This window comes from Aspergillus undulatus, assembly GCF_047715775.1.
Source record: "Aspergillus undulatus strain CBS 261.88 unplaced genomic scaffold BDV17scaffold_41, whole genome shotgun sequence".
NCBI lineage: Eukaryota > Fungi > Ascomycota > Eurotiomycetes > Eurotiales > Aspergillaceae > Aspergillus > Aspergillus undulatus.
The window spans coordinates 161877-185179 of record NW_027396645.1 but is presented as its reverse complement, the minus strand read 5'-3'; the positions used below and the strand labels follow the sequence as shown (position 1 = coordinate 185179).

At 52.0% G+C, this 23303-nt stretch overlaps 9 protein-coding genes across 9 annotated transcripts; 3 read left to right on the top strand and 6 right to left on the bottom strand.

Annotated features, from left to right (window-relative positions):
- Nucleotides 1–470: 470 nt before the first annotated feature.
- Nucleotides 471–3864, bottom strand: BDV17DRAFT_283197 (putative ATP-dependent permease ADP1; the record flags this gene model as incomplete). The annotated part of the gene is made up of 3 exons (XM_073760317.1): nucleotides 471–707; nucleotides 760–2155; nucleotides 2216–3864. The coding sequence occupies 3 exons, from the start codon at nucleotides 3862–3864 to the stop codon at nucleotides 471–473; spliced, it is 3282 nt and encodes a 1093-aa protein (XP_073613446.1).
- A 592-nt stretch (nucleotides 3865–4456) lies between these two features.
- On the top strand, nucleotides 4457–8437 carry BDV17DRAFT_283196 (putative long-chain fatty acid transporter; the record flags this gene model as incomplete). Its single annotated transcript, XM_073760316.1, has 6 exons — nucleotides 4457–4489; nucleotides 4548–5011; nucleotides 5068–5776; nucleotides 6393–6396; nucleotides 6445–7229; nucleotides 7277–8437. 6 exons carry the CDS (start codon nucleotides 4457–4459, stop codon nucleotides 8435–8437), a joined length of 3156 nt encoding a protein of 1051 aa, XP_073613445.1.
- Nucleotides 8438–8604: 167 nt separating this feature from the next.
- On the top strand, nucleotides 8605–9987 carry BDV17DRAFT_299682 (hydroxyacyl-thioester dehydratase HTD2; the record flags this gene model as incomplete). The annotated part of the gene is made up of 2 exons (XM_073763926.1): nucleotides 8605–9424; nucleotides 9489–9987. Exons 1-2 carry the CDS (start codon nucleotides 8772–8774, stop codon nucleotides 9985–9987), a joined length of 1152 nt encoding a protein of 383 aa, XP_073613444.1. The 5' UTR covers nucleotides 8605–8771.
- A 38-nt stretch (nucleotides 9988–10025) lies between these two features.
- Nucleotides 10026–11177, bottom strand: BDV17DRAFT_151381 (DUF1769 domain-containing protein). The gene is made up of 2 exons (XM_073754493.1): nucleotides 10975–11177; nucleotides 10026–10915 (listed from the first exon to the last, which is right to left on the bottom strand). The coding sequence occupies exons 1-2, from the start codon at nucleotides 11132–11134 to the stop codon at nucleotides 10158–10160; spliced, it is 918 nt and encodes a 305-aa protein (XP_073613443.1). The 5' UTR covers nucleotides 11135–11177; the 3' UTR covers nucleotides 10026–10157.
- A 296-nt stretch (nucleotides 11178–11473) lies between these two features.
- Nucleotides 11474–12899, top strand: BDV17DRAFT_269122 (uncharacterized protein). Its single transcript, XM_073758546.1, has one exon. The coding sequence runs from the start codon at nucleotides 11765–11767 to the stop codon at nucleotides 12353–12355; it is 591 nt and encodes a 196-aa protein (XP_073613442.1). The 5' UTR covers nucleotides 11474–11764; the 3' UTR covers nucleotides 12356–12899.
- A 538-nt stretch (nucleotides 12900–13437) lies between these two features.
- BDV17DRAFT_293399 (PQ-loop repeat-containing protein) lies at nucleotides 13438–14175 on the bottom strand (the record flags this gene model as incomplete). Its single annotated transcript, XM_073762601.1, has 2 exons — nucleotides 13438–14064; nucleotides 14113–14175. The coding sequence occupies 2 exons, from the start codon at nucleotides 14173–14175 to the stop codon at nucleotides 13438–13440; spliced, it is 690 nt and encodes a 229-aa protein (XP_073613441.1).
- A 1000-nt stretch (nucleotides 14176–15175) lies between these two features.
- Nucleotides 15176–16738, bottom strand: BDV17DRAFT_299681 (putative integral membrane protein (Pth11); the record flags this gene model as incomplete). The annotated part of the gene is made up of 6 exons (XM_073763925.1): nucleotides 15176–15604; nucleotides 15661–15801; nucleotides 15886–16041; nucleotides 16136–16321; nucleotides 16383–16450; nucleotides 16525–16738. The coding sequence occupies 6 exons, from the start codon at nucleotides 16736–16738 to the stop codon at nucleotides 15176–15178; spliced, it is 1194 nt and encodes a 397-aa protein (XP_073613440.1).
- A 1799-nt stretch (nucleotides 16739–18537) lies between these two features.
- Nucleotides 18538–20273, bottom strand: BDV17DRAFT_299680 (FAD-dependent oxidoreductase; the record flags this gene model as incomplete). The annotated part of the gene is made up of 2 exons (XM_073763924.1): nucleotides 18538–19972; nucleotides 20020–20273. The coding sequence occupies 2 exons, from the start codon at nucleotides 20271–20273 to the stop codon at nucleotides 18538–18540; spliced, it is 1689 nt and encodes a 562-aa protein (XP_073613439.1).
- A 2378-nt stretch (nucleotides 20274–22651) lies between these two features.
- BDV17DRAFT_293396 (uncharacterized protein) lies at nucleotides 22652–23119 on the bottom strand (the record flags this gene model as incomplete). Its single annotated transcript, XM_073762600.1, has 2 exons — nucleotides 22652–22751; nucleotides 22821–23119. The coding sequence occupies 2 exons, from the start codon at nucleotides 23117–23119 to the stop codon at nucleotides 22652–22654; spliced, it is 399 nt and encodes a 132-aa protein (XP_073613438.1).
- Between the last annotated feature and the right edge of the window lie 184 nt (nucleotides 23120–23303).

Genomic DNA, 23303 nt, shown 5'->3' with positions numbered 1-23303 from the left:
GGACGAGGAGAGGAGGTCGAGGCTGGAGGAGGGATTCGGGCTGGAGATGTTGGTGTGGGTTTCGGCGGAGAAATTTGGGCGGTGAGCGGGGAGCTAGTCGAGGGCTGGTCTGGAAGATTCAAAGAAGTCGTAGTTCAGGATTTCTTTTGTTTAGGCAGTTCAAGTGTTGGAGCAACGCTCGTAGGTGAGGCTGTAACCGAGTGTAGTTGAGAGTTCGAGGTGATGTAAGGTGGCAGGTTACTTACTGGTGTCGTAAGGCAAAAGCTCATGATGCGGGGAACACGTGCTTCCATCCGCATCTGGCGTCTTCCACTACAGCACAACTATCATTCTGAAATGTCATTCCCAGTCTATATACAGAGTTCCAATTTGCTATTGCAACAGTGTACGTCGAACATCTTTCATATTCACTTTCAGCTCCGGCGCCGAGTGTATGTCAGCTGCGGAATCACGCCGCTCGTCGCAGACCATTACCGCTTCTCGACCAGCAGGAAATGCATCGCTATGTATGCAATTAGGATAAAGGCCCCAGAGAAAATACCCAGCCCGATCACGTCCTTCCAGAATGCCAGAGTGTCGAATCCAAATGCACTGAGAATAGAAGCGCCAGGGACTTCAATATCGAGTCCATACTTGTGGTCGATCAGCGTCAAGAACGTTACTTCGTTGACAATTAATGCTTCAAAACCGTAGTGAAAGATTGACAGCTGATGTGAAAGTCAGTATATGAATGGATAAGAAAAGGTAGGAAGAACTTACATATTGCAACCACAATGCCGATGGCGGTATCGCGTCGTGGTTGAGCAACAGTCCGGCAAACAACAGACTGAAGAGCATAACCAAACTACCAATCAGATTGGCCACACCGCCATCGCGGAAGACAATGCCGATAAACAAACAGATGGTAGCAGCGGCCAGGTTGAAAAGAACCAAGACCAGAATAAACTTGAAGAACACAGGCCATGCCGGGATCAGACCAGTCATCGGATAAACAATCACACCCATGATGATCGGTGGAATCAGTCGGAGGGGAACGATGTCGAAAACAACCTTGGCCGCATAGTAGGTGACAGGATGATAGTAGCCGTTGGCACGTTCCCGCACGAATAGAAGACGCTCGGTCGAGAACACAGTCAAACTGGTCAATGTGCTGAAACCAAACAATGCTAGCACGAAGAAGAAGAGTCCAAGTCGATTTTGAAATCCCTTGATGTCATCTGTGAGACCGTAGAAGAGGAAGCCACACAGAACGGCAAGCAGGATGGCGATCGCATAATGCGTGAGCATCAGCATCGGGTTGCGGTGAAGGTTTCTCCATGTTCTCTGAGACAGGATGATGAACTGGCGCATCAAACCTACCCTAGCGTAGCTCTTAGGGAGATGAGTGGCAGAAGAGATGTTGGAATTGATAGATCCATTGGGGGCACTCGCACGCTGGATTGCTGAGGTGATTTCGTTACGCACCGACTGTGCAACATCAGATGCCGCATAGTGGGCAACCATCAAATCCAAATCCGTCTGGCCTGGAGCGGCAGGGGGCAGATTGTCTGGGTCATCGAGAATCTGAGGTGGCGCCTGGCGATGTTGACGGGACAGCCGCAGCCACTGCTGGTTGTTATCTTCCAGGGCCGCCTCTCCTACATCTTCCTCGTCAGTGCGAGGCGTGGGTGCTGCATCGACGTCTTTTCTTCGAGAGTAAAGTTGGCGATCCTGTCGTTGTTTCAGAGATGTTCGTCGCTTGCCCTTTGGCCGTCTGCCAGACTCGAGGGTGTTCCCAGAGCTTTCTTCTATGCTCGCATTCGACGCGCTTGCAACTGACTTGACCGCTCTAAGGCTGCTCGAAGCGGTCTTTGGTGGATCAGAGGGGACTGTGAGTAGGGGACTTTCTTCCTCATCGCTGTGGAACTGTGTAGTGTTGCCAGCGTGCATGGTGAGGTCGACTAAATAGTCAGCAATGTTGAATCCCGGCGGGCAAGAGTATCCGGCATCGTCAAAGTACTGCTGGCATGTCGAGAATGGACCAGAATAAACCGTCTTGCCATTGGCTAAGAGGATGAGTCTATCGAAGAGAGCCACAATGTTGGACCGAGGTTGATGAATGGTAAAGATAACTGTGCGGTTGTACGTTTTGGCTAGCGTCACCAAGCATTCGACCCTGCTTTCGTTAATACACCGACACGAATGCGCCTCGCAATTCCGAGAACAGGTCACTTACACGTTGAAGGCGTTGAAAGCGTCCAGTCCACTAGTAGGTTCATCCAAAAAGAGGATGCTAGGACTAGTGACCAATTCGCAGGCGATTCCAACTCGGCGCTTCTCGCCACCAGAGATACCGCGGCCTGAACCTTCCTCAGAACCAATCAACTGATCCTTGATGTGATATATCCCTAATTGCTTTTCAACCTCAATGACTTTCTGCTCTTTGGCGGCTCGGCTCATGTCTCGGGGTAGACGCAGTAAAGCACTTGTCAAAATCGTCTCGTGTACGGTCAAGGTGGAAAGCATAGTGTCTTCTTGGTCTACAAAACCAATCATGCTCTTGAAGTCCGAGTCGTCCACCTTTTCCCCATTGACGTAGAAATCGCCCTGGACAATACCACGCTTGTTCTTCCTTGCTAAAAGGTCGAGGAAAGTGGTCTTGCCAGCGCCCGAAGCACCCATGATCGCACTGATTTGCCCTGGCTGTGCGGCACCTTGGATACCTGAGAGAATCTCTCGTCCGTTCACAAAGTAGGAAACATTGTCCCAGTAAAGTGCAGCAGGGCGGTGCTCCGCGAGGAGTTTAGCCGCTTCATCGTCGGAATCATCAGAAAGAGGGAGATTGATGGGGCCGTAGCGTGAGCGGCGAGAAGAGTACCAAAGGCCTAGTATAACTGCAACCACGAATAGGGCACAGCCTGCAATGACACCGGCGATAAGTGGAGTGTTGATCTTCTTGACAGGACGCTGGTATCCGGGAACTTCCGTCTTGTGAACACATTCGCCCGAGGAACACTGAAGCGTGATACTCTGGTCACCAAAAACGCTCTTGATCAAATCATCCATTGCCGGTTCTTTGAACGTGCTGCCATCCTCGTCGCTGCCACCGACAGTAGATAGCGTCGAGAAACTGGCTGGACCCTTGATTGACTCTTTGAGGAAGTCCCCGATATCGATGGAACCTTCTTCACCGCAAAGCATACGACCGGGGATACATTTGCATTGGATGTTTTCGCACCTGTACTGAGTCTTGTTGTGGTTGTAGTCAGTTTCCAGGTTCCAGTCACATGTATCCAGCCCGCAGTAGAACGACTCCACCTGGTCAACCCAAAACTGGAAGTTGCAGGTCTTGTCATCGGCGGCACAAGAGAAGGTCACTTGAGGTTTCCGCTCCTTCAGTTGATCCAAAATCTTCCGGTTTGTCACATCACACATCTGGAAGTTCTCCTTCACGGTCACACCTTGTTTATAGCAGACACCATCTTCGCCGGTCGGCATCATCGCATTGCACACATCGTCGGTCTGACAGACATTGCAGTTGATTCCTCCCCAGCCATCCTTACAGGAACAGTATTTGTCTTTTCGAGGTGGGCGCTGGGAGTCTGGAAGGGAACCGCAGACTGGTTGGGAGCAGTCTTCGCCACCAAAGCCCGGGGGGCATAGACATTTTCCAGAGTATTTATCGCAGGAGGCGAATTGCGTACATTGGAAGGCGTCGAGCTGGCAGTTGAAACACGGCGGACAGTCGCCCGGACGGTCGTCGAGAGCCGAGAAGAGCAGCGAATCAAGGTCAGTGGCGGAGGTGTTTCCTTGAGCGAGGACAAGCAACTTTGATAGTGACAAGCCAAGTGCCAAAAGCAGTTGTGATGACAGCTTCAACCGCATGCTGCTGGAACACGCAGGTTCGGCCAGTGAAGGTCACCCGGCGGCTGACGAGATGCGGAGTAAGGCGCGGATCGCCAGGTACGGAACAAGCCACCTCTCCTAACGAGAAATCACGGTAAACAGATAGTGATGGAAACAGAGAGCAATCAACAGCATCAAAGGAATGATTCGATGAAACGAGGACAGCAAGGGCACGAAGGTGCACGGGGCGAGAGACGGGTCGTTGGGGTGAATGGGGCGATGACGCGGGCGGAGATGGAGAGGTTGGCACTATTAGGTGGACAGCCTTGCAGCCTGGGGCATCATTTGTCAAACCACTGCTAGGATCTACTGAAGGTTTCTCATTCACCCGATTAGTATATCGTCGGATCCTCTTCCATGCATGTATAATGCAACCTTCTCCTGGTCACCCCGCTGAGCCCAGCGGAGTGATGTGAAGCTCAACAATGATGAAGCTCAACACGGCAACATCCGGCCCCACGTGATACGGTTCAAATGTCCACCTATAAAAGAAAGTGTTCCTGTCGAAGAGTTTGGATGCTGACCAAGGTGTCTGTGCTCGACAGAATCTCTTGAAAATCTTATCGCAACCATGGTCCAAGTCAAGGATTTTGCTGTGGAACAAGTATGCGTTGCTCACCCCGCATAATTGGATATATTGTGCCCGAAACTAAACCCACCAGTGGATGGACAAGTACGAAACCACCGCCAAGTACAACGTGGCAGAGACCTGTAGCGCCTCGGTGTCCATCAAAGACCTCCAAGAGCTGTCCGAGGACCCGTCAGCCCATCCGCTAGACGACGTTCTCAACCGCAAGCTCACCTACGGTAAGATTCGCGGCTCTGAACGACTACGGACGACATTGGCCAATCTGTACTCCGTGAGGACACCCAGTCCGTTACCTCATGATAACGTTCTGATCACTGCCGGTGCGATTCAAGCGAACTTCCTCTTATTGTATACGTTGGTAGGTCCTGGGGATCATGTTGTCTGCCAATACCCCACCTATCAGCAGCTGTACTCGGTCCCAGCGTCGCTTGGGGCCGATGTAAGCCTATGGAAGTCGAAGGAGACAGATGGATGGAGGCTAGACCTCGAGGAGCTGAAAGGTCTGATCCGGCCGAATACCAAGCTTATTATCCTGAAGTATAACCTCACACCATGCGAATACAGTTCAGCTCTAACTGCTCGCCTTAATTTAGCAACCCGCAGAATCCCACTGGCACTGTCATTCCGCAAGCAACATTGGACGAGATAGTGGAGATTGCTCGTGAATCATCCGTTTACATCTTCTGTGATGAAGTCTACCGTCCCCTCTTCCACGGCATCAGCCCTATGGAACCCGAATTCCCTTCATCTGCCCTGTCGCTTGGCTATGAACGGGTCATTGCAACGGGGTCATTGTCCAAGGCATACAGCTTGGCAGGCATCCGCGTCGGATGGATCGCGTCCCGCGATCGTTCCGTCGTTGAAGCTTGCGCCTCGGCCCGCGATTATACCACCATTTCGGTCTCGCAGCTAGACGATGCCGTTGCAAGCTATGCTCTGGCTCCACACACCATCCATGCGTTACTGAAGCGGAATATCGAGCTCGCGAGGACTAATTGCGCAATTCTGGAGAAGTTCATCGAATCCCATCGATGGGCGTGCGACTGGGTAAAACCACGAGCCGGAACAACGGCATTCGTGCGGTTCAATAAGATGGGCAAGCCGGTAAACGATGTCGCCTTTTGTGAGATTCTATTGGAGCGGACCGGGGTGATGCTTGTCCCTGGAAGCTTGTGTTTTGGCGACGGAGAGGAGTTTCATGGTTATGTGCGGATCGGTTATGCATGTGAGACGCAAGTGCTGGAGGAAGGGTTGGCAGCGTTGACGGAGTTTCTGGAAGAAGGATATGAAGATGTACCCGTGGTCAAAAAGAAAGCGCAGACATAGATTTAAATGTTCGGACCATGTTCTCTGTATATACTTGGCTTGGTGTTGTTGTGGTTGTGGTGGAAATATATGACTGTACACTTCGCATAATTGCATAAAACACGACCCTTCGTTTTTCTGCAACAATGGAAACTCCGCTCGGCCTGACGATCAGCTGAGCCCCACAAACTCCAGACAATCCAGCGCTCTGGTTCATGATTCTGCAGACTCTGATTGGTGGCATCGCCAATGATTCCACACTGAATGCCGTATCCGACGAGCCGGTGACTTGAACCGAGGTAACTTTTTCTGCTTCTTCATGCAGTAAATGCGCTGTGCAAACTACTTCTGATCCTCGCTTTGACACCTCCGCCCAGCTATGCTCACCCAATTGTATTCTTTGGTTGGTTGCGATGATTTTTTCTTGTCTTGGTTCCATTCCTTTGTTCCATAACCGCTCCTTCTCGGCCTCGGCCTCGGCCTGATCACCCGTTTAACTACTGGTTATCCCTTTCTCGCCACTCGACTTCTCTAAAGTCGACGGCGCCTATACTCTGTAGATACCTCTGATCTCTGAGAACACTTATCAGAATGCCTGTTCCGTTAACGTTAGGTATGTATTTATCTCTACGCGCCTCTCGTGATTTGGTCGCTAAGCCTCCTAGATATACCTCTCACCCTCGCCGGCCCCGCGCTCGCGACGACCCTCGCCTACCTCAACGCGAAGTACTCTCTCTTCTACGATAAGAAAATCTTCCACGGCCTCTTCAAATCCATCATCAAATTCCGTCTTGCTCAGCGTCGCGACAACTTGAACTTGTTCAATACCTTCGAACACCATGCGCTCGACGCCTCTTCGAAAGACCGCCCCTTCATCGTCTACAATGGCCGCAGCTGGACTTTCCATGAAACGTATGTGCTGGCGTTGCGATACGGCACCTGGTTCAAGAAGGTGCATGGCATCAAGCCCCGCGAGATTGTCGCCTTGGACATGATGAACTCCTCGACTTTCGTCTTCATCTGGCTCGGTCTTTGGAGTATTGGCGCCGTGCCTGCCTTTATCAACTATAACTTGACAGGGAAGCCGTTGACGCATTCCGTTCGCACTTCGACTGCTCGGCTGCTGATCGTTGATGAGGATGTGCGCCACAACTTTGGTCCGGACGAGATGGCTGCGTTTGCGTCTCCTGACTTTAGGGAGAAGGGTGGACATATCGAGGTTATCTTCCATACGCCGGAAATCGAAGCACAGATCTTTCAGACAGAGGCGATTCGGGCAGACGACAAAGAAAGGGCAGGTGTTGATCTCCGGGATATGGCCACTTTGATATATACGTCAGGGACCACTGGGCTGCCAAAGCCGGCTATCATGAGCTGGCGAAAGTCCTGGGCTGGAAGTATCTTTGTTGCCACTTTTATTGAATTGACCAAGCAAGATCGCGTTTTTACTGTACGTCAATTCGACCCAAACGTATAGGAGAAAGCTGACAGGTCCAGTGCATGCCCCTCTACCATTCGTCTGCTGCCATCCTAGCGTTTGTAGCTACCTTGACGACTGGATCTACGCTAATCGTCGGCCGCAAATTCTCCGCCAGAAACTTCATGAAGGAGGCCCGCCAGAATGACGCTACCGTCATTCAGTACGTCGGTGAGACCCTAAGGTACCTGCTCGGCGCACCTCCAGAGATTGATCCAGTGACCGGGGAAGATCTGGACAAGAAACACAATGTTCGGTTAGTGTACGGGAACGGGCTGAGGCCGGATGTCTGGAACCGCTTCAAAGAGCGGTTCAACGTGGGAACAGTGGCCGAATTCTACGCTTCGACTGAAGGCCCCGGAGGTGCGTGGAACTTTTCAGCAAACGACTTCAGCGCGGGGGCGATTGGACGTAACGGCCTGTTCAGCGGATGGCTTCTCGGCCGGGGCCTGACCATTGTTGAAGTGGACCAGGAATCGCAGGAGCCATGGCGCGATCCACAAACCGGGTTCTGCAAGGCCGTGCCACGGGGTGAACCGGGCGAGCTCCTGTACGCCATCGATCCCGCTGACCCGGCAGAAACCTTCCAAGGATACCATGGCAACTCAAAAGCGACGGAAAGCAAGATTGTCCGCGACGTCCTGCGCAAGGGCGACGCTTACTTCCGCACCGGTGATATGATCCGATGGGATAAAGAAGGCCGCTGGTACTTTTCCGATCGTCTAGGCGATACTTTCCGGTGGAAGAGTGAGAACGTCTCAACTAGTGAAGTGTCAGAGGTACTGGGAGGACACGCAGAGGTGCACGAAGCCAACGTATACGGTGTAACATTGCCTAATCACGATGGCCGTGCAGGCTGCGCTGCGATCGTGTTCCGCAAGCAACTCACTGCAGCCGACCAGTCGGTCCTCCTTGAGCCTTCGCCGGAAACCCTTAAGAGTGTTGCAGCGCATGCCCTGCGCAACTTGCCACGTTTCGCCGCCCCGCTCTTCCTGCGCGTCACGCCTGAGATGCAGGCCACAGGAAACAACAAGCAGCAGAAGCATGTGTTGCGGACCCAGGGTGTTGATCCTGGTAAGGTCGGGCCCACAGACAAGCTGTTCTGGCTTCAGGGTGACACTTACCTTCCATTCGAACTGAGGGATTGGGATAAGCTCCAGGCCGGGCAGGTGAAGCTGTAGCACGTATCTATATATTTAGTTGCTGTTTTCCGATGTCGCTTGCCTGTCTATACCTGTGTGGCCGTGATCTGTCCTTGTTTATCCACGATTGCTCAATTATTTTTGGCGAAACATATACTTAAAGAATTCATTGATTGAAAGCGACATTACGCTGATGTAAGGTGCTAAAAGGCCGACTGTCTCGGAAGATGCCTTTATGCTCAACTCCGGTCTCAGAAGCGAATATCCGAGGTATCAACGAACTCCACGACTCTCTTCACCCCATTTCCATCCTTAAACATCGCAGCACCTCACAACGAACCGGAGACCTAGCAAAACCTCGTTTGCGGTCACAATGCTCCTCGCAACACCAGCAGTAAAGAGCACCTCCCGCCATCTCCTCTCCACCCCGCGTCGATTTACCTTCACCCACCTCCGCTTCTCCTCATCAGCCTCCGACTCCGCCTCCGCATCAACAATCGCAACCGCCTTCCTCTCGCGCTTCCAATCACTCGGCCCTCAAACACGCACACAGACCCTCGACGCAAACCAACTCCGCCTCTTATCATTGACACTAAACCGCCCCTCGCTCTTCCCTACCTCCCCGCACCTCTCCAGCACATCATCAAGCACAGCAACACCGAATAAGAATGCGCTTACCCCAGACGCAGAAGTACAAGACGGAACGCCCCTCCCGGCTGGATACCACCTCATCTACTTCACACCCGCGTTCCTAGAGAGCGAACTCGGCGCCGACGGGACGGACATGAGCTATAACCCCGCGCACCCGTTTACGCGGCGCATGTGGGCGGGCGGGGAGGTGTCGTGGCCACGGTCGGGGAAAGGAGGGAAGGTTAATCCGCTTAGGGTTGGGCAGAAGGTAACGGAGACGACGAGAGTGCTTAGTGCTGAGGCGAAGGTTGTGAGGAAGACGGGGGAGGAGATGGTTGTTGTGGGTGTTGAGAAGGAGTTTGCGAATGAGGGGGGCGTTGCGGTTGTTGATCGAAGGTATGCTTCACTCTCAATATACTTGCTCGTCGGTCTTATGGTGACTTGGCTGATTATGATATAGGAACTGGGTCTTCCGCAAAGCCCTCCCACCACCATCCACGTCGTCTACAAAAACGCAGAACCTGCCCCCCGCAAACCCTCCCTCCCCTAGCCCATCCACCTCAAAAACAACCACCTCCAGCGACGGCAAAACACACACCCGCACCCTAACCCAAACTCCCGTCACGCTCTTCCGCTTTTCAGCACTCACCTTCAACCCGCATAAAATCCACTACTCGCTGCCCTGGGCGCGCGACGTAGAGGGTCACAGAGATATCGTCGTGCACGGCCCGTTGAATCTGATCTCGATACTGGATCTCTGGAGGGACTTACAGGGGGGCGGGGAGAAAGATCTGGATAGGTTCTTGCCTGAGCGGGTTGTTTATCGGGCGACGAGTCCGCTGTATGCCGGGGATGAGTATCATATCAATTTGACGGAGGGTGAGGGGGGGAAGAGTGAGGTCGATGTTATTACCCACGAGGGGAATGTTGGGATGAAGGCTGAGATTTGGGGTGTATAGTATATTCACTAGTTCTGGGGGATGGCGCCAGCTTACTTGGGATATTGGATAGAGTCGGGCATTATATATTGAATCTCGCATGTACAGTCACTAGTAGATCTATATCCTCAACCAACAACACAACCTCATCATAATATAAACCCAGTATACCTCCAAGCCACAAAACACACCTACTCGACATCCCCAGCAGACGGCTCCTCCCACTCAAACCTCTTACTATTACTCTTCACCTTATCTTGACCCTGGTCATTATCCTGCTCCGTCGCATGAACCAACGTGAACACAACAACAAGATAAACCTCCCCACTAGCCCGATTCTTCAACACATACCGCAAGGAATGCGTCTTCTCGTCAATATACTGCAGCGCGTTGATATTGAAGCCGGGGAGGCGGAGGGTGAATTCGTTAAAATCCAAATACTGATTCCCAAAATCCGCATAGTATACCCGACCCTTTTCAAACGTCCAGGCTTTTCTATTCTCTTCGCTTTGGAAGTGCGAACGGCGTCCGTCGATTGTGTTTGTGATACCATGGATCTCTCTTAAGCCATCACCATCTTCGTCCTCCCCCTCCTCAACAACCAAGTCATGCACATCCGGCAAGTCCCCCTGATCTCCCTTCTTCAAACTCCCAACCCTGAACCGATTCCACGTCGCAAGTGCAGGACTATAAAGATACGGCTTATCAGCATACGCATCCCCATCGAGCGCAGGATCAATCGTCCACTGGGCGAGTTTCAGCGCGGCATTGAACCCCGGCGGGAGTCTGTCGCGGATGGGATTGTCGAAGTCGTTGCCGAAGACGATGTCGTTGCCGTTTATACCACTGAGCTGTTTGAAGAGGATGGCGAAGGAGATACTGTATTGGTCTTTGCTGTGGGAGGGGTGGGTGAAGTAGGGGTTCGTGCGGGGGGAGGTGGGGGGGTAGCCTATTCACAAATTAGTCACGCACATGTACATATCTTGGTAAAGGTGGGATGAGGTATACCAGTGTAGTTCTGAATCCGAACAGCAAGATTTGTATCCGCGTGCTCGTTTGAAATACGTAGTGTTTTGTCTGCGTTTACGGGGACTTGGACGTGTGTTGAGGGGTCGTAGGATGGGCCTGCGGTGACTTTTAGGCGGTATTGGGTGGTTTCTGAGGACATTGTGAGATATGAAGATTGGGGGTATGAGGGATATGGATTTGTGAGAGAGGATAGATAGGTAGGTGGGTGGTATAATTGAGTGTTGATTTCAGCTGGCGCTTGAGCATGTTGTTAAGACGTCATCGTTACGCGATAAGATAAGGTTCGATAAGATTGCGATAAGATATCGTATGAACTAGGCTATGTTCGGTCTAATGCGCTCAAGGCCACCAGAGTCTCCAAGGCTCCATATCCTCGAGTGACAGCATCAAAGGTTCACTAACAATCAGAAAAAGGCAAAAAGCTGGGCTTCGTCTGTGTTCTGGTGGATTGTCACCAGGGCTCTTGACCTCCTCTCGGGCCAAAGGCCGCCGGATGGGTGCTGCTTGATGAGCCAGCTCGTCAGTATGCTTCATGTATGGAGTGCTGGGGCGTGTACTCTACACAGTGAGTACACACGGAGAGACGAACCTACCGACTTCCAAGGGCTGACTTAAAATGATACTCTCATCATGATCCTCATTGAGAAGCCTTCACCAGGACTCAGTGCCAAGGCGCTAGCCCTCCAGCCAACGACATGCATCTCTTGGAAGGACGCAGCGTCGGGCTACCCGCCAAAGAGCTACAATTTCCGCGCGGTGGTTTCACACCATGGACAGACGACCGATCGAAAATTGGGTTAACACGCCAAAGCAGTGTGTTCAGATTCGTGCCCGTCCGTCACCGGATAAACTGTACCCCTATCAGCTGAATATTACGGATCTTCTCGATGCTGCGACGGCCATGCTGCCTAGCGATGCGTATGCCCTATGCTTACTTATCGACCATGATCTCTTCGAGACCGACAATGATTTATTCGTTTGCGGTCGTGCATATGGAGGTCGTCGCGTTGCTGTTGTCTTGACAGCTCGGTATAATCCTCTCCTTGATAGCGTGCATGGTATTGATCAAGACCACGCCTGGCCCGCTTCCCACTGTCAAGATCTTATTGAGAGTACCTGCGAAGAACATGGAAGCCACAGCAACCGCCACAGCAAGAAGCGTCGAATCACGCCAGCACCAAACCCAAACACTAAACATATTAATAACGCCTCGTCCAAGACCAACGCACCACTCCACGCCGCCATCACCGCATTCACAACCTTATACAACGCCAAGCCCAAACCAAACCATCACCAGCACAATCAAACCCTCATCCTCTTCCGCACCCTCCGCACAACAACCCACGAATTAGGGCATTGATTCGGCATCGGCCACTGCGCATACTACGCCTGCCTCATACAAGGCAGCGCCTTGCTAGCAGAGGATATGAGGCAGCCGCCGTACCTATGTCCTGTTGATCTGGCCAAAGTGCTTTCTAGTACAAGGGGGACAGACGCAGAACGGCACGAGGCGCTCTTGGAGTTTTGCGAGAGCTCTAATGGGGGGATTAGAGATTCTCCGGGTTTTGGGGCTTGGGCAGCTTGGTTGAGAGAATCGCTTGAGGGTGAGGGTGGGGTTGGGGAGGTCCAGCAGTAGATTTCGGTAATGGCTATGCCAGCCCTGGTTGAGTTTCCACCCTTCCCTACCCTTCTCTCGCTTCAGCGGATAAATGAATCAAAAAATCCATAGCCTGATATAATAGGTGAGATTTTATGCTAGTGGTGTTGTATATTCGCCTTCACCAAAATTATAGTGATACCGGTCCTCCTTCTTTTTCTCTTTCTTCCCACGAAAGCATGACATAGATACTTTGTTTGACAGCTCAGCGAGATGAACAAGGCATTAATCAATATTTACTCTTCCAATTGGAAAGTTAACAGGTAGAGTGATCTCAAAATTTGCCAGTTGCGACAGAATCATTCTCTCACTCTCTTCAGTACTGTGCTCTTCACCTTTGCGCCTTCGCCGCGGCACTGTAAGGGTATGAATGAATGAGAGATCACCAAGACAACTATATTGCGTCTCCTGCAGACTAAGGTCCGCTTTGATATCTTGAGGTGCTTTTGCTGAGACGTATCTCCGTTCAATAATATATGTTCTCAGAACACCAGACAAGTTATGGGTATCCTTGTCATCTGACCACGTCGCCTATGAAACTATTAGTTGTGCGTGGTGATTGCCATCAGACTGAGCCGATTCTTTCCTACATTACCTAGCAACATAGCCGTTCCAATCTGACAAGTCACTTTTGAAAGAAGTCAACATATAGCTAGTTTAAATGAACATGCCACACACAGCCTTTACACTTGACACGCCTAGTCATTCTGAGGGCAAGTATACTCTTGGTTGATTTAATAACACTTTGTTCTTGATCTATCAGGACATTTCTAAAGATCATGATATCATACCACGCCCTCCTCACCACCCTCCTCCCTCCCCTCCCTCACCCCCCGAACCCGAAAATAAAGCACAACAACCACAAGCCCAATCCAAATAACCAACTCGGACCCGTAAACCACAAACCCCAAAACATCAACACTGGCCTGAAACCCCACGCTCAACAAAGAAACCACATCCCCACTCGCATCCAGCACCGCAAACTTCAAACTCAACCCGGCATCTGACCTCGTCCGGAACATATCAACATAGTGCCTAAGCACACCACCGGCAAGAAGCACAGCCGCGAGAATAGCCATGAGCGTTGAAGGCCAATTTTGCCCTCTATCCTGCGCAATGCGAATCGCGAAAACAAGACCCGCTTCGATCCCGGCCAGGATCGCGCCGATGAGGATCGCGAAAAGGGTGACGTGAGGCAAGGTCCACTTTGCACCGTAGTATTTACATTGGCTCCATGTGAGGAGGCTGAGGAAGATAAGGATGTTGGGCTGCACTTGGAGCGCGACGTTGAAGTCGTCGGCGATGTTGTACACGCCTAGTGGGACGCCGGCGATCGCCCAGAGGAGGAAGAATGTGGTTGATAGAGACTTTGTGTCGTGGCGGCGCCAGTTTTTCCAGATTTGGGGGAGGAGCTGTAAGCATGTTAGTTGGAAGATATAGAAGGGGAGGAGTGGTCTTACCTGCAGCGACCAGAGCACGGCGCCCAATGTGCCGAGGACGTTTGCGGCGACGGGGTTGTCCATCGTCCTTTCCTGGACCCGTCGGAAGACCGTCTCTAGGCCATGCTGAGATTGGGAAGTTGTAAAAGGTCCCGAGGTCGATTGATGTCGATGAGTTGTCGATTTTATCCATTCGTTTAAGCCCCGTGGAGTTTGGAGCAGTTTGATCTGATATGAAATTGGCCAATCACATCACATAAAGTCAATCCGGTGTCGCTGATACTCGGACCTCGCCTGCAGCGTAGACCACAGCCTGCCCTAACCTGATCTTCTGGACATATGGCATCAACGCAGCTGAAATCAATTCCACAGTCTATTACTCCTCGACCAGAAATGATTTCCATTAGTCGAGATCTGCTCTCTCCTCCACATATGCACGTGATTTTGTAGTTATCAATGAGCCATGGCCAAGTTTCTTATCTTTTTTCTTTACGTATTTCGTGCATGATATCACCCTCGACAATTCTATATATCTGCAGAAAAAAGTCTCGTCGGAGAACTGCTCATGAGAATTGGAAGCTAAACTCCCAACCTCACTTCCAAGACTCAGTCTTATTATCTCTTGCCTACTAGAGCCTTATACCATCCTAAGTCTAAGTTATGCTGTTGAGTGATAGAAAAGAGAGTGAGAACGAGGGATGACTATCGTTCATTTAGTCCATTACTGTGGCTAATTGCACTAGTATACAGTAGTAGTAGACCGCTGACCTCAACCTGGACCCGAGCGTGAGCACGATATTTCGGACTTGAAATGATGGGGACTTCTGTGTAGCATATAGATGGAATTGTAAGAGGAAATAATAAGAGATCAAATTAGAAACGAGGATGTCAAAGACTGGTAAAACATGGGTATGTGTCGCATCGCATCCAAACATAGCGTGGCATCATGTACTGCATGAACCAAAAAAAAAAGCCGAGAAAAGAGAGCAGAAACCGTCCAAATCCAAATCCTAGCACATGTCCAAGTCCCGAATCAAAAGAAAAGACCGCACCAACGTAACCCTCAAAGCTCAAACCGAATCAATCACTTCCTCGGCCCCCTCTCAACCCTAACCTCCGTCGCAATATGGATCCCCTTACCAATCCCCATCCTCTCCACAGGCGTCTGGGCCCTCCCTCTACTCTCACCAGTTCGATCCTCACTATCCCTCGCCAAATCCGCAAGGATACTCTCCTCGGAATCATTATCGCCGCCCCGATTCCTGCTCACCGCGATCCCTGTGACTGTCGTCGGCTCGCTCTTATCGTATACCGTGCTGTGCGTCTTTGTCTGACTATAATTGCTGCGGGTCCCCTTGATATTGGAGTGCATATTCCGAGACAAAAGACCGTATGTTTGGCCGTAGGATCGCGATGCGCCGGTCCCTTGTGTGCGCCGCCGGCGGTAGCCTGAGATGTTCATCTTGAAGGAGCGGAAGTACGGCCCATAGGTTGGGACGCAGGATATTATTACCTTCAATTGGACCTATATCAGTATCGATTTGAAATAAAAGAAGGGGGAGGGCATACCCCAAGACTAATCTCCGCCACCGACCAAATGATAATCGCCTCGCTGTTCGCGTACGTCTGGAGATTTTTGACTGTGAGCATGCGGATGATCTGGATTATCGTCACGAAGAAACCGAGGCCGAAGAGAACACCGAGGAGAATCTATATGCAATATTTCTGTTAGCTCGTCTGTCTCCATGTCCGGGTCCAAGAACCGTCCGTGATAAAGATGGGAGGTCGACTCACCTTCTGCCTCAACTTCAACTGCAACTTCGCCAGAATCGGCAACGGAAGCGCAATGATAACCACATCAAAGACCAGACTTGTTATCGCGAGCCCGTAGTACGACGCAACGGTGTTGATGCACGTCCCTGGTATCGACGGGTCCCATTGTCGGGCGATCTGTATCGCCGTTAACCCGTTAGCAGCCTTATCATACATTTTTCTCATATATCGATTGTGTAAGTCGTGTAAGGGGTAAGGGTAAGTGACGTACCGGTCTACACCCACAAGAAAGCACAATCGTAAAGATAAGCTGGTTACAGGTGCAAGCGACAATCGCAACGAGGATGACCATTCGATACGAGTGCACGAATCCGCCGATGCGGAGGTATGATGCTAGCAGAGAGATTTTGAAGCCGAGCAGGGCGAGTGTGTAGACTGGTCCGCCGGCGTATTGCATCTAGCCAGTCATGTTAATTGAACGTGGTCGTTGTCCGAAAGTGCAATGAGTTCCAACCTACCTTCGCAAACGGCACATCATTCTCCTCCGGGAAGTACTCAGAAGAAATACCTAACCCCCATCGTGTCTCTGCAATTTTGATGTCCGTTAGCATGTCCATTCCCCCTCCAATCTCAAAAAATATAAAAGAAAACGCAACCCACGCGCAACAGCCAACCCCGCATACGCCATGGCCAGAATGGCACTAAACAACGCCGCATAATCATCGACCCAGACATTCTTCTTCACCCAGATCCGGACATGGAAGCGCGCTGCGACGAAGAGCAGCGCCACGCTCGGGAAGGTGATGCAGAGCGTGATGACGCGCGATATGTGGTCATTTGGGTCTGGAGTTGTGAGGTTGTAGACCCAGCCCATGGCTCCATTGAAATAGGAAGGAATGAGAGAGGGCTTGTAAGGGCGGGCGAGGTGATGTGAGGTGGATGTTGAGGTAGGTAAGGTAAAGAGGGGAGATTTGAGAATGAGAGAGCGGACGAGGGGAAGGAGGGGGGCAGAAGAAGAAAAGAAAGAAAAAGAAAAGGAGGAATGAACGACGACTGCAGACTGACTGCAGATTGCAAGCTGCAAGCCGCAGTGTCGGAGTCAGATTCAGAGTCAGATGCAGAAATTCAAGCAATACAATTGAAGAAATGAATCCAGGATTGAAAAGCTATTGACAAGGACCCGGGCGATCAATGGGGGCTGCAGACACGAACGGCCACGGCCACGGCGACTCCGCTTGCAGGAAAAGGACAAAAACAGGGCCAGGGAGCAGTGGTCAATGCTCAGATTCAACTGTCAGTCTGTTCAACAACGTTCCTGTGATGATTGTTGCCCTGTGGCGGTGGTTTATGCATCTGCATCCCGAGTCCGTGAAACAATCTAACGCGCAGGCTAGATGCCCTGAAAGTTTGAACTGACACCGCGATGGCCGAGCCAATTCTATTTGAATCGGTTTCATATTCTAAATTCTGAACTGCCATGCTTTCGTAAGGTTGCAGCGAGACTCCGCTACTGTCAACTAATAGAAACTCTCAGGAACCCCCGAGGATGGATCCTCCCAGCCCGAGCAGGAACAGATATTTTGTATAGGCAGGCCCTTGACATTAACCGTATATCCCATACCCTAATAGTCTACAACATACGAAGCAGCAGGAGGTGCTAAGATGGCCCTTCTCAACCATTTACCATCTTACTACCCTGCACGTTCAAATCCCAGCAGGTCCTTAAACTACTGCAGGTGCAAGTGCAAGCAGGAGACCCCTGCACCCTATCCACAGATCAACCTAAGAACCCTAATAGTCAGCCCGAGCAAGGCAATGCATACCCACAGGGTCTCTTCTGGTCTCTTCTTCAAGTGGGTCGCAGTCGGGCTGGGGGCAACCGAACCGACTGTGGGCCGCCTGAACGGGGCGAATTCGCATGACAAGTAAGACCGAGTCATGAAGCAGGGAAATCCATGATGACGGCGTGAGTGAGGAGAAGGCCAATATTTCGTGAGTAAGTTTGATATGAACGTGAACTTGATTTTCAGCCCCCAGAATAAACACATCAAGAGCAAGATCAACCGGTGACGGTGACGGTGACGGTGACGCACAAGTCAGGAATATCCCGCATATTCTGCATATGGCGTTGGGGGCTGAATAGAGTTACAGGCTCACTCTTTGCGTACAGAAGGATTCAGCCGGTTGCCACGATGCCTGTGCATGAGTCGTGTTTATCGCAGAGGAGTAGCACTCTACCTTTTTGCAGAGCACTATCTATGTCATTGTCCTCTTATTCTTAAATTTCTTAAGCGGCACCCCTGGCGCCTCTCAGCGCCACTAAGGAAGGGGCGTCGTGGGAAATTGCAGATTGCAACGTGGAAGGAAGGATCAGGAAAGTTTGGATCATTGGTATTATTATTGTCACTATCTCATTCATGACTTATGAAACATCATGGAGTTTATTCTCCCGATTGAGTTTGCCGGCTGGACTCCGTCTTGTTCGTTGGACTCTCTTGTCTTCTAGCCAAAGTGTATCTCGCGGAGTTGGACTCGCCGGTAACCAAGTAAACTATGTACAAAGTACTACCTAGTAGAATGAAATACATATACAGGATTATAATGAATATGAACCATGCAGGGGGCCAGGGAAGCTAGCAGTAGCTACCTACTCCTCAGTCCTCAGGATAGGGCTCACGCCCGACACAACCTCCCCTCCCCATCAACAACCCACTCATCACTCCCAACAGCCTGCCAGGCATAAAACACATCATTGGGATCGTACTTGGCCTTAACAGCCCTCAGAGCCTCATAATTCTTCCCATAAAACACCTCCTGGAAATTCGGCTGCCGGAAATCCGCCTCATTCATGTAAGCCCCCGATTCCGGCGCAAGCGCCTGTAGCCGCGGGATATAATCCTCTGTCATCTTGCGCTGCTGCGCGAGCATGGCCTCGTCGGCGTCCCACTCCCAGGGCGTGGTGAGGGTCGTGTCGATTAGGGTTTCGCGCCAGGCGGGGAGGATGGAGTTGTGCACGTCACCGACGAGGGCCTTTGAGACGTTCAGCCCGACCCCGATGAATGTTGCACCGTCGGAGGTGATGTGGCGGTATGCGGACGTGAGGGCTTCGTTGTTCTCGAGGACGACAGAGCGCGGGATCAGGTACCCGCCGTACTGGGCTGTCCCCACACCGATCTCGCCTTGCATGGTGCTGAATTGGGAGAGGTAGGTTGGGAATTGCTCGGCATGGGAGGTGTACTTTATGCCGAGATTTGTGAGGCCGTCGGTGAAGGGCTTGACGAGGGCTTTGAGTTTCGCGACGGGGATGTTAGGGCCTGTTAGCGGAGAGATGGAGAAGCTGGTGTTGGTGAAGTACCAGACGCTCATGGCGCCGGCGTCGACGATGGATGGGAGCGTCTCGTGGTAGAGGGTGACGGCGTCGTAAAAGGTGTCTTGGGATATGCCTTTGTTTGTGAAGGTCAGGTTGAAGCCTGAGACTGGCGTGCCCTTGTGCGCCTTGGAGGTCATCGACCAGACGACTCCGTATGTACCACCGCCGCCGCCGCTCAGCGCCCAGTAGAGATCCGAGTACTCGTTGTCGCGGGTGGCAGTGATGAAGTTGCCCTGTCCGTCGATGACCTCCCATTCGAGGACCTGGTCCGCTCCAAGGCCATATGTAGAGGATAACGCCGAATGGCCTGCTCCCTGGCTGTAACCACCAGCAATACCAACAGTCGGGCATTCACCACCAACAACCTGCAGACCCTGCGCATCAGCTGCTTCATACGCCTCCCCACCCTGGACACCGGAGCCCAGCTTGATCGCCTTCCCAGTATACCGCTTGTCTGACCAGTCCTTGATCTCAATGTCCTTGAGGTTATGCGTCCAGATACCGAGGGCGCCGGCACCGGTCGACTTGCCGTTGTAATCGTGGCCCGTATTGCGGATGACGGTGCGGATGTTGTACTCCGTCGCGAACTGAATCGCCTTGGAGATGTGCGCGGGCTTGCTCACGTTGACAGCGTAGACGATGTAGTTGTCCAGCGTGCAGGGTTTCTCGACGGAGTGGAAGGGGTCGCAGGAGCCGTTGGCGAAGAAGGGGGCCATGATAGAGGAGGTGCTTTCGTAGCTGGACTACTGTCAGTCGCATCTTTTGGAAGAAGGTGGTAAGCATACTGGATGTCCGGGACCGTCCACTCTGTCCGGAGAGTATCGCATACTTCGGCGTCGTAGGCATCGCCGTGGCAGGGCTTCCCCAACGGCACGGTCGCAACCAATCGACCATCGATGGACTGGTTGAATGCCGACCAGACGCCGCGAGAAGGCCAGCAGGCGTCACCTGGCAAAGCGCGACATGAGGCGTCCCCATTCTCGCCGGCAACGGCCAGGAGGCCCGTGATGATGTTGAGACCGGTGTTAGGGCCCAACATGGTGACGGTGATAGTAGTAGGGAGGGGACCGAGGATGATGATGGTTGAGGGGAAGATTTTCAAGCTGTGCCGAGCTTAAACCTATTTGCTTTTGTAGTCTGTGAGCATACTCCGTCAGCGTATCTAGGTGCAGTGGTCCGACCCTCTGAGGCTGGAGGGCAGTGGAGATGCCAGGATGGTCCGGAATGCGCTCCACTGAGTCCACTCGTATCGGCTGCTTTTGCTGCGGCGCGGGGAGAATCCCAAGACTGGGCAGAGAGATAGAGGGACTTTGATTTCTGGTTCCAAGGGGAAGAGCTATGCAGCACTTTCCATGAGCCTGAACACTGAAGAGACGCTTCGCCAGAAAGCCATGCAAGGAGTACTTGCAGCTTGCCACGCTTGCCGCGCAGTATTTGGAATGCTGACTCGCATGAAGCTTCGCTGTACGACAGACAAACTGGACAATCGGATTTCTAATTAAACGCAGCGAGCATCATCCTTCGGGCACAGCGCGACTGGGGCACTGGATGGGTCCGCGGACGGTTCCCGAGCAACTCGACGTCGATTGTTCGCTACGGAGTCTCGCGGGTGGGAAAGTGGACCGTGACGGCCCGTTGGCTGGGGACATGACTTGAATGGAGCTGGACGTTATCTAGCGTGGGGGACTGGGTTTGACAGGTCTTGAATACGATGTCCTGAGTACTCTGTAAAGGGCTTCTCGATCGGGACCCTATAATGCTTATGATCTCAACCCTCTGAAGGCAACCAAAGCAAGTTCGCCATTCCGCTATTTAGTCGCCCTAACAGGCGCACAATGTGACAAAGAGTTGGAGAAGCCGTGCACAAGTTCGCATTAGCCGACGCTTCTAGGCTTCTAGAGCGAACCTTCGAGATTAGTCTCTTTAGTTTCTTGCGACACGCCGATCATCATCACAGAAAGCTCAACAAGGCAGTTCGGCAGTGCTACCCTAAGTCCGTCCTCTGTTAGTGCAAAACGTCTGAGGGGCGGTTTCCTTGGGCCCCCAAAGCGTGGTCTTCGCGTTGGCACCAGCGATCCCGTTACTGAATCCATTCCTGTCGCTGTTCGCGGGCCATCCTTCGGGGCAGCGCCGATAGCATGATACGAGGAGTTCACCGTCATCTAGACCAGGATGCGCTGAGCCCACGTGGCCGGCGACCATGAGTGCCTGGTACCTGCAGAGGACCCAGCGATCATTTTGCGGTTCGCAGGGATCTTACCTGTCAGTAGTAATGTCCCCATAACAGAAGCCAAGGTCAATAGTTTGACTCGGGACGAGTTTTCACTCTTCAGACTTTGCTAGGCCCTCCACGATGCAAACACACAAATGGCTACTTGGCGCGAAAGTAAGAAGCTCGATCGTCAATCCAAGCCCAAAGCACGGGTGACTTTGAAGAACTGTTTAGACGTAGCCCCTATTAGGGACCGAGTATCCGAGTCATCCTCAGCCGCAAGGGTACCAAAGTTAAGGTGGAAAAACACCTCGGAGTATCAGAGTACTCGGTATGCCTCCCAGACGCCAGAACGATCATCAAATAGTGGCGCGATTAGCGAGTCATATATAGACACTGGTCGCTTCAAGTTCGAAGCGGTGCCTGAGTGCGCAGCGGCAATTAGAAGCTGCCCCAGATATGGAAAGTATTCGGCTGGCTCGTATTATAGTTGTTGGCGCTGCAAGGCTGCGCTTGAGGATTTCTGGTCACCGTTCTGTATTTATATACCTAGCCTTGAGTCTCCAACTCAGCTAGCAAGGTTAGATTGGTCACCGTCGCGATGGCAAAAATAACGGCAGAAGTTTGGCCGTATAAAGGAGAATACAAAGACCCTCGCTCCTCCCTTAACAGCATTAATGGCCTAACAAAGTGGGCAAATAGTACTGAAAGAAGCAGTTCTCTGAAGATTCCCTCAATTGTGTCTTCCATTAATTCCTTCCCCAGCGCCTGCACGTCCCTTTTATAACAGGCTAAGCCCGTTTCCGCATCTACAGTACCACGTACAACTATCTTCGACGCCATTAGCTATTTCACCTTGCACCCCATGCCCACGCGTTCATTGGTAAGGATGATTCCGTGAATATACATATGCGTAGCATAGAGGCAGGCTTGTGACCCCCTCTTCGGACTTGTGTCAGCTATCAAAGCTCAGGTTAACTAGGCGCCGCAACAGTCTAATTAGCAACCAGTACCGTGGCCTCCCACATCAGTCAGGTCAAGTGGCCAGGGGTAGGATGTCGCTTGGCAAATGTGAGGTCGAGTCTGTGTCTATGATCTATGGCGGTGGCCCAACTTGGATCTTCGCAAGTGGAGGACATTGCACTGCGCATAGAATCCGGCAGTCACAACCCAAGTGAACACAAACGCAATCCCTCTCCCCCCCATTACAGGAAGGTCGTTGGGAACCCGAGAATTCTCAGGTAATCCTTGTCGACCTTTAACGGGCTCATTTGAGACACTCGTACACGGTCTATCCTTGGAGAGCTAAAGATGTCCCAGGAACAAATCTCAAAAAACAAGCAAAGTCTCCCTGAGCTTTTTTCCTCGACTTACAAGCACTCGGGGCCTAGAAGTAGCTGCTTGTCACCATCCGTCCGGGGTCCGGTAGGCTCGGCGACCAGCAAATACCCTTTCATGTTTGCCTCCCTCGACCAAGTTTTCCAGGCACCGTTTAGTAGGATGCACTGGGACACGGTCGGCCAGATACCCTCTAGGCCCATGGTCACGCTGGGGGGCGGATTCCGAAGCCACTCGATGAAGCTTTCTTGCTCCTCGCGGGCCAAGCTGTCAGATAACTGAGCGCGGAACAGGGCGTGGTGCGCTGAGTGTATCTGGCTGGGGTTGCCATTCATCAGAGGGCCGTCGAAGGGTAGACAATCGAATCTGTGCCCATTGTCGAGATGTGAGTGGGCGCTTTTGGAGCAACTTCGCGGCTCCGAACCGATTCCACCACGCCCGCAGTCCCGAGGTATTGGTGTCCTGCGCGCTTTCGTCGTAATATCTCGTTGGTCAAATTTCATGTGACACTCTCGTGGT

Bases quoted from the DNA above. Each gene is read 5' to 3' on its own strand.
- BDV17DRAFT_269122 (XM_073758546.1), top strand. From the start codon at position 11,765: ATGGACAGACGACCGATCGAAAATTGGGTTAACACGCCAAAGCAGTGT.
- BDV17DRAFT_151381 (XM_073754493.1), bottom strand. From the start codon at position 11,134: ATGTCCTCAGAAACCACCCAATACCGCCTAAAAGTCACCGCAGGCCCA. The intron at 10,916-10,974 runs GTATACCTCATC...ATTTGTGAATAG, and splicing joins TCGGATTCAGAACTACACTG to GCTACCCCCCCACCTCCCCC.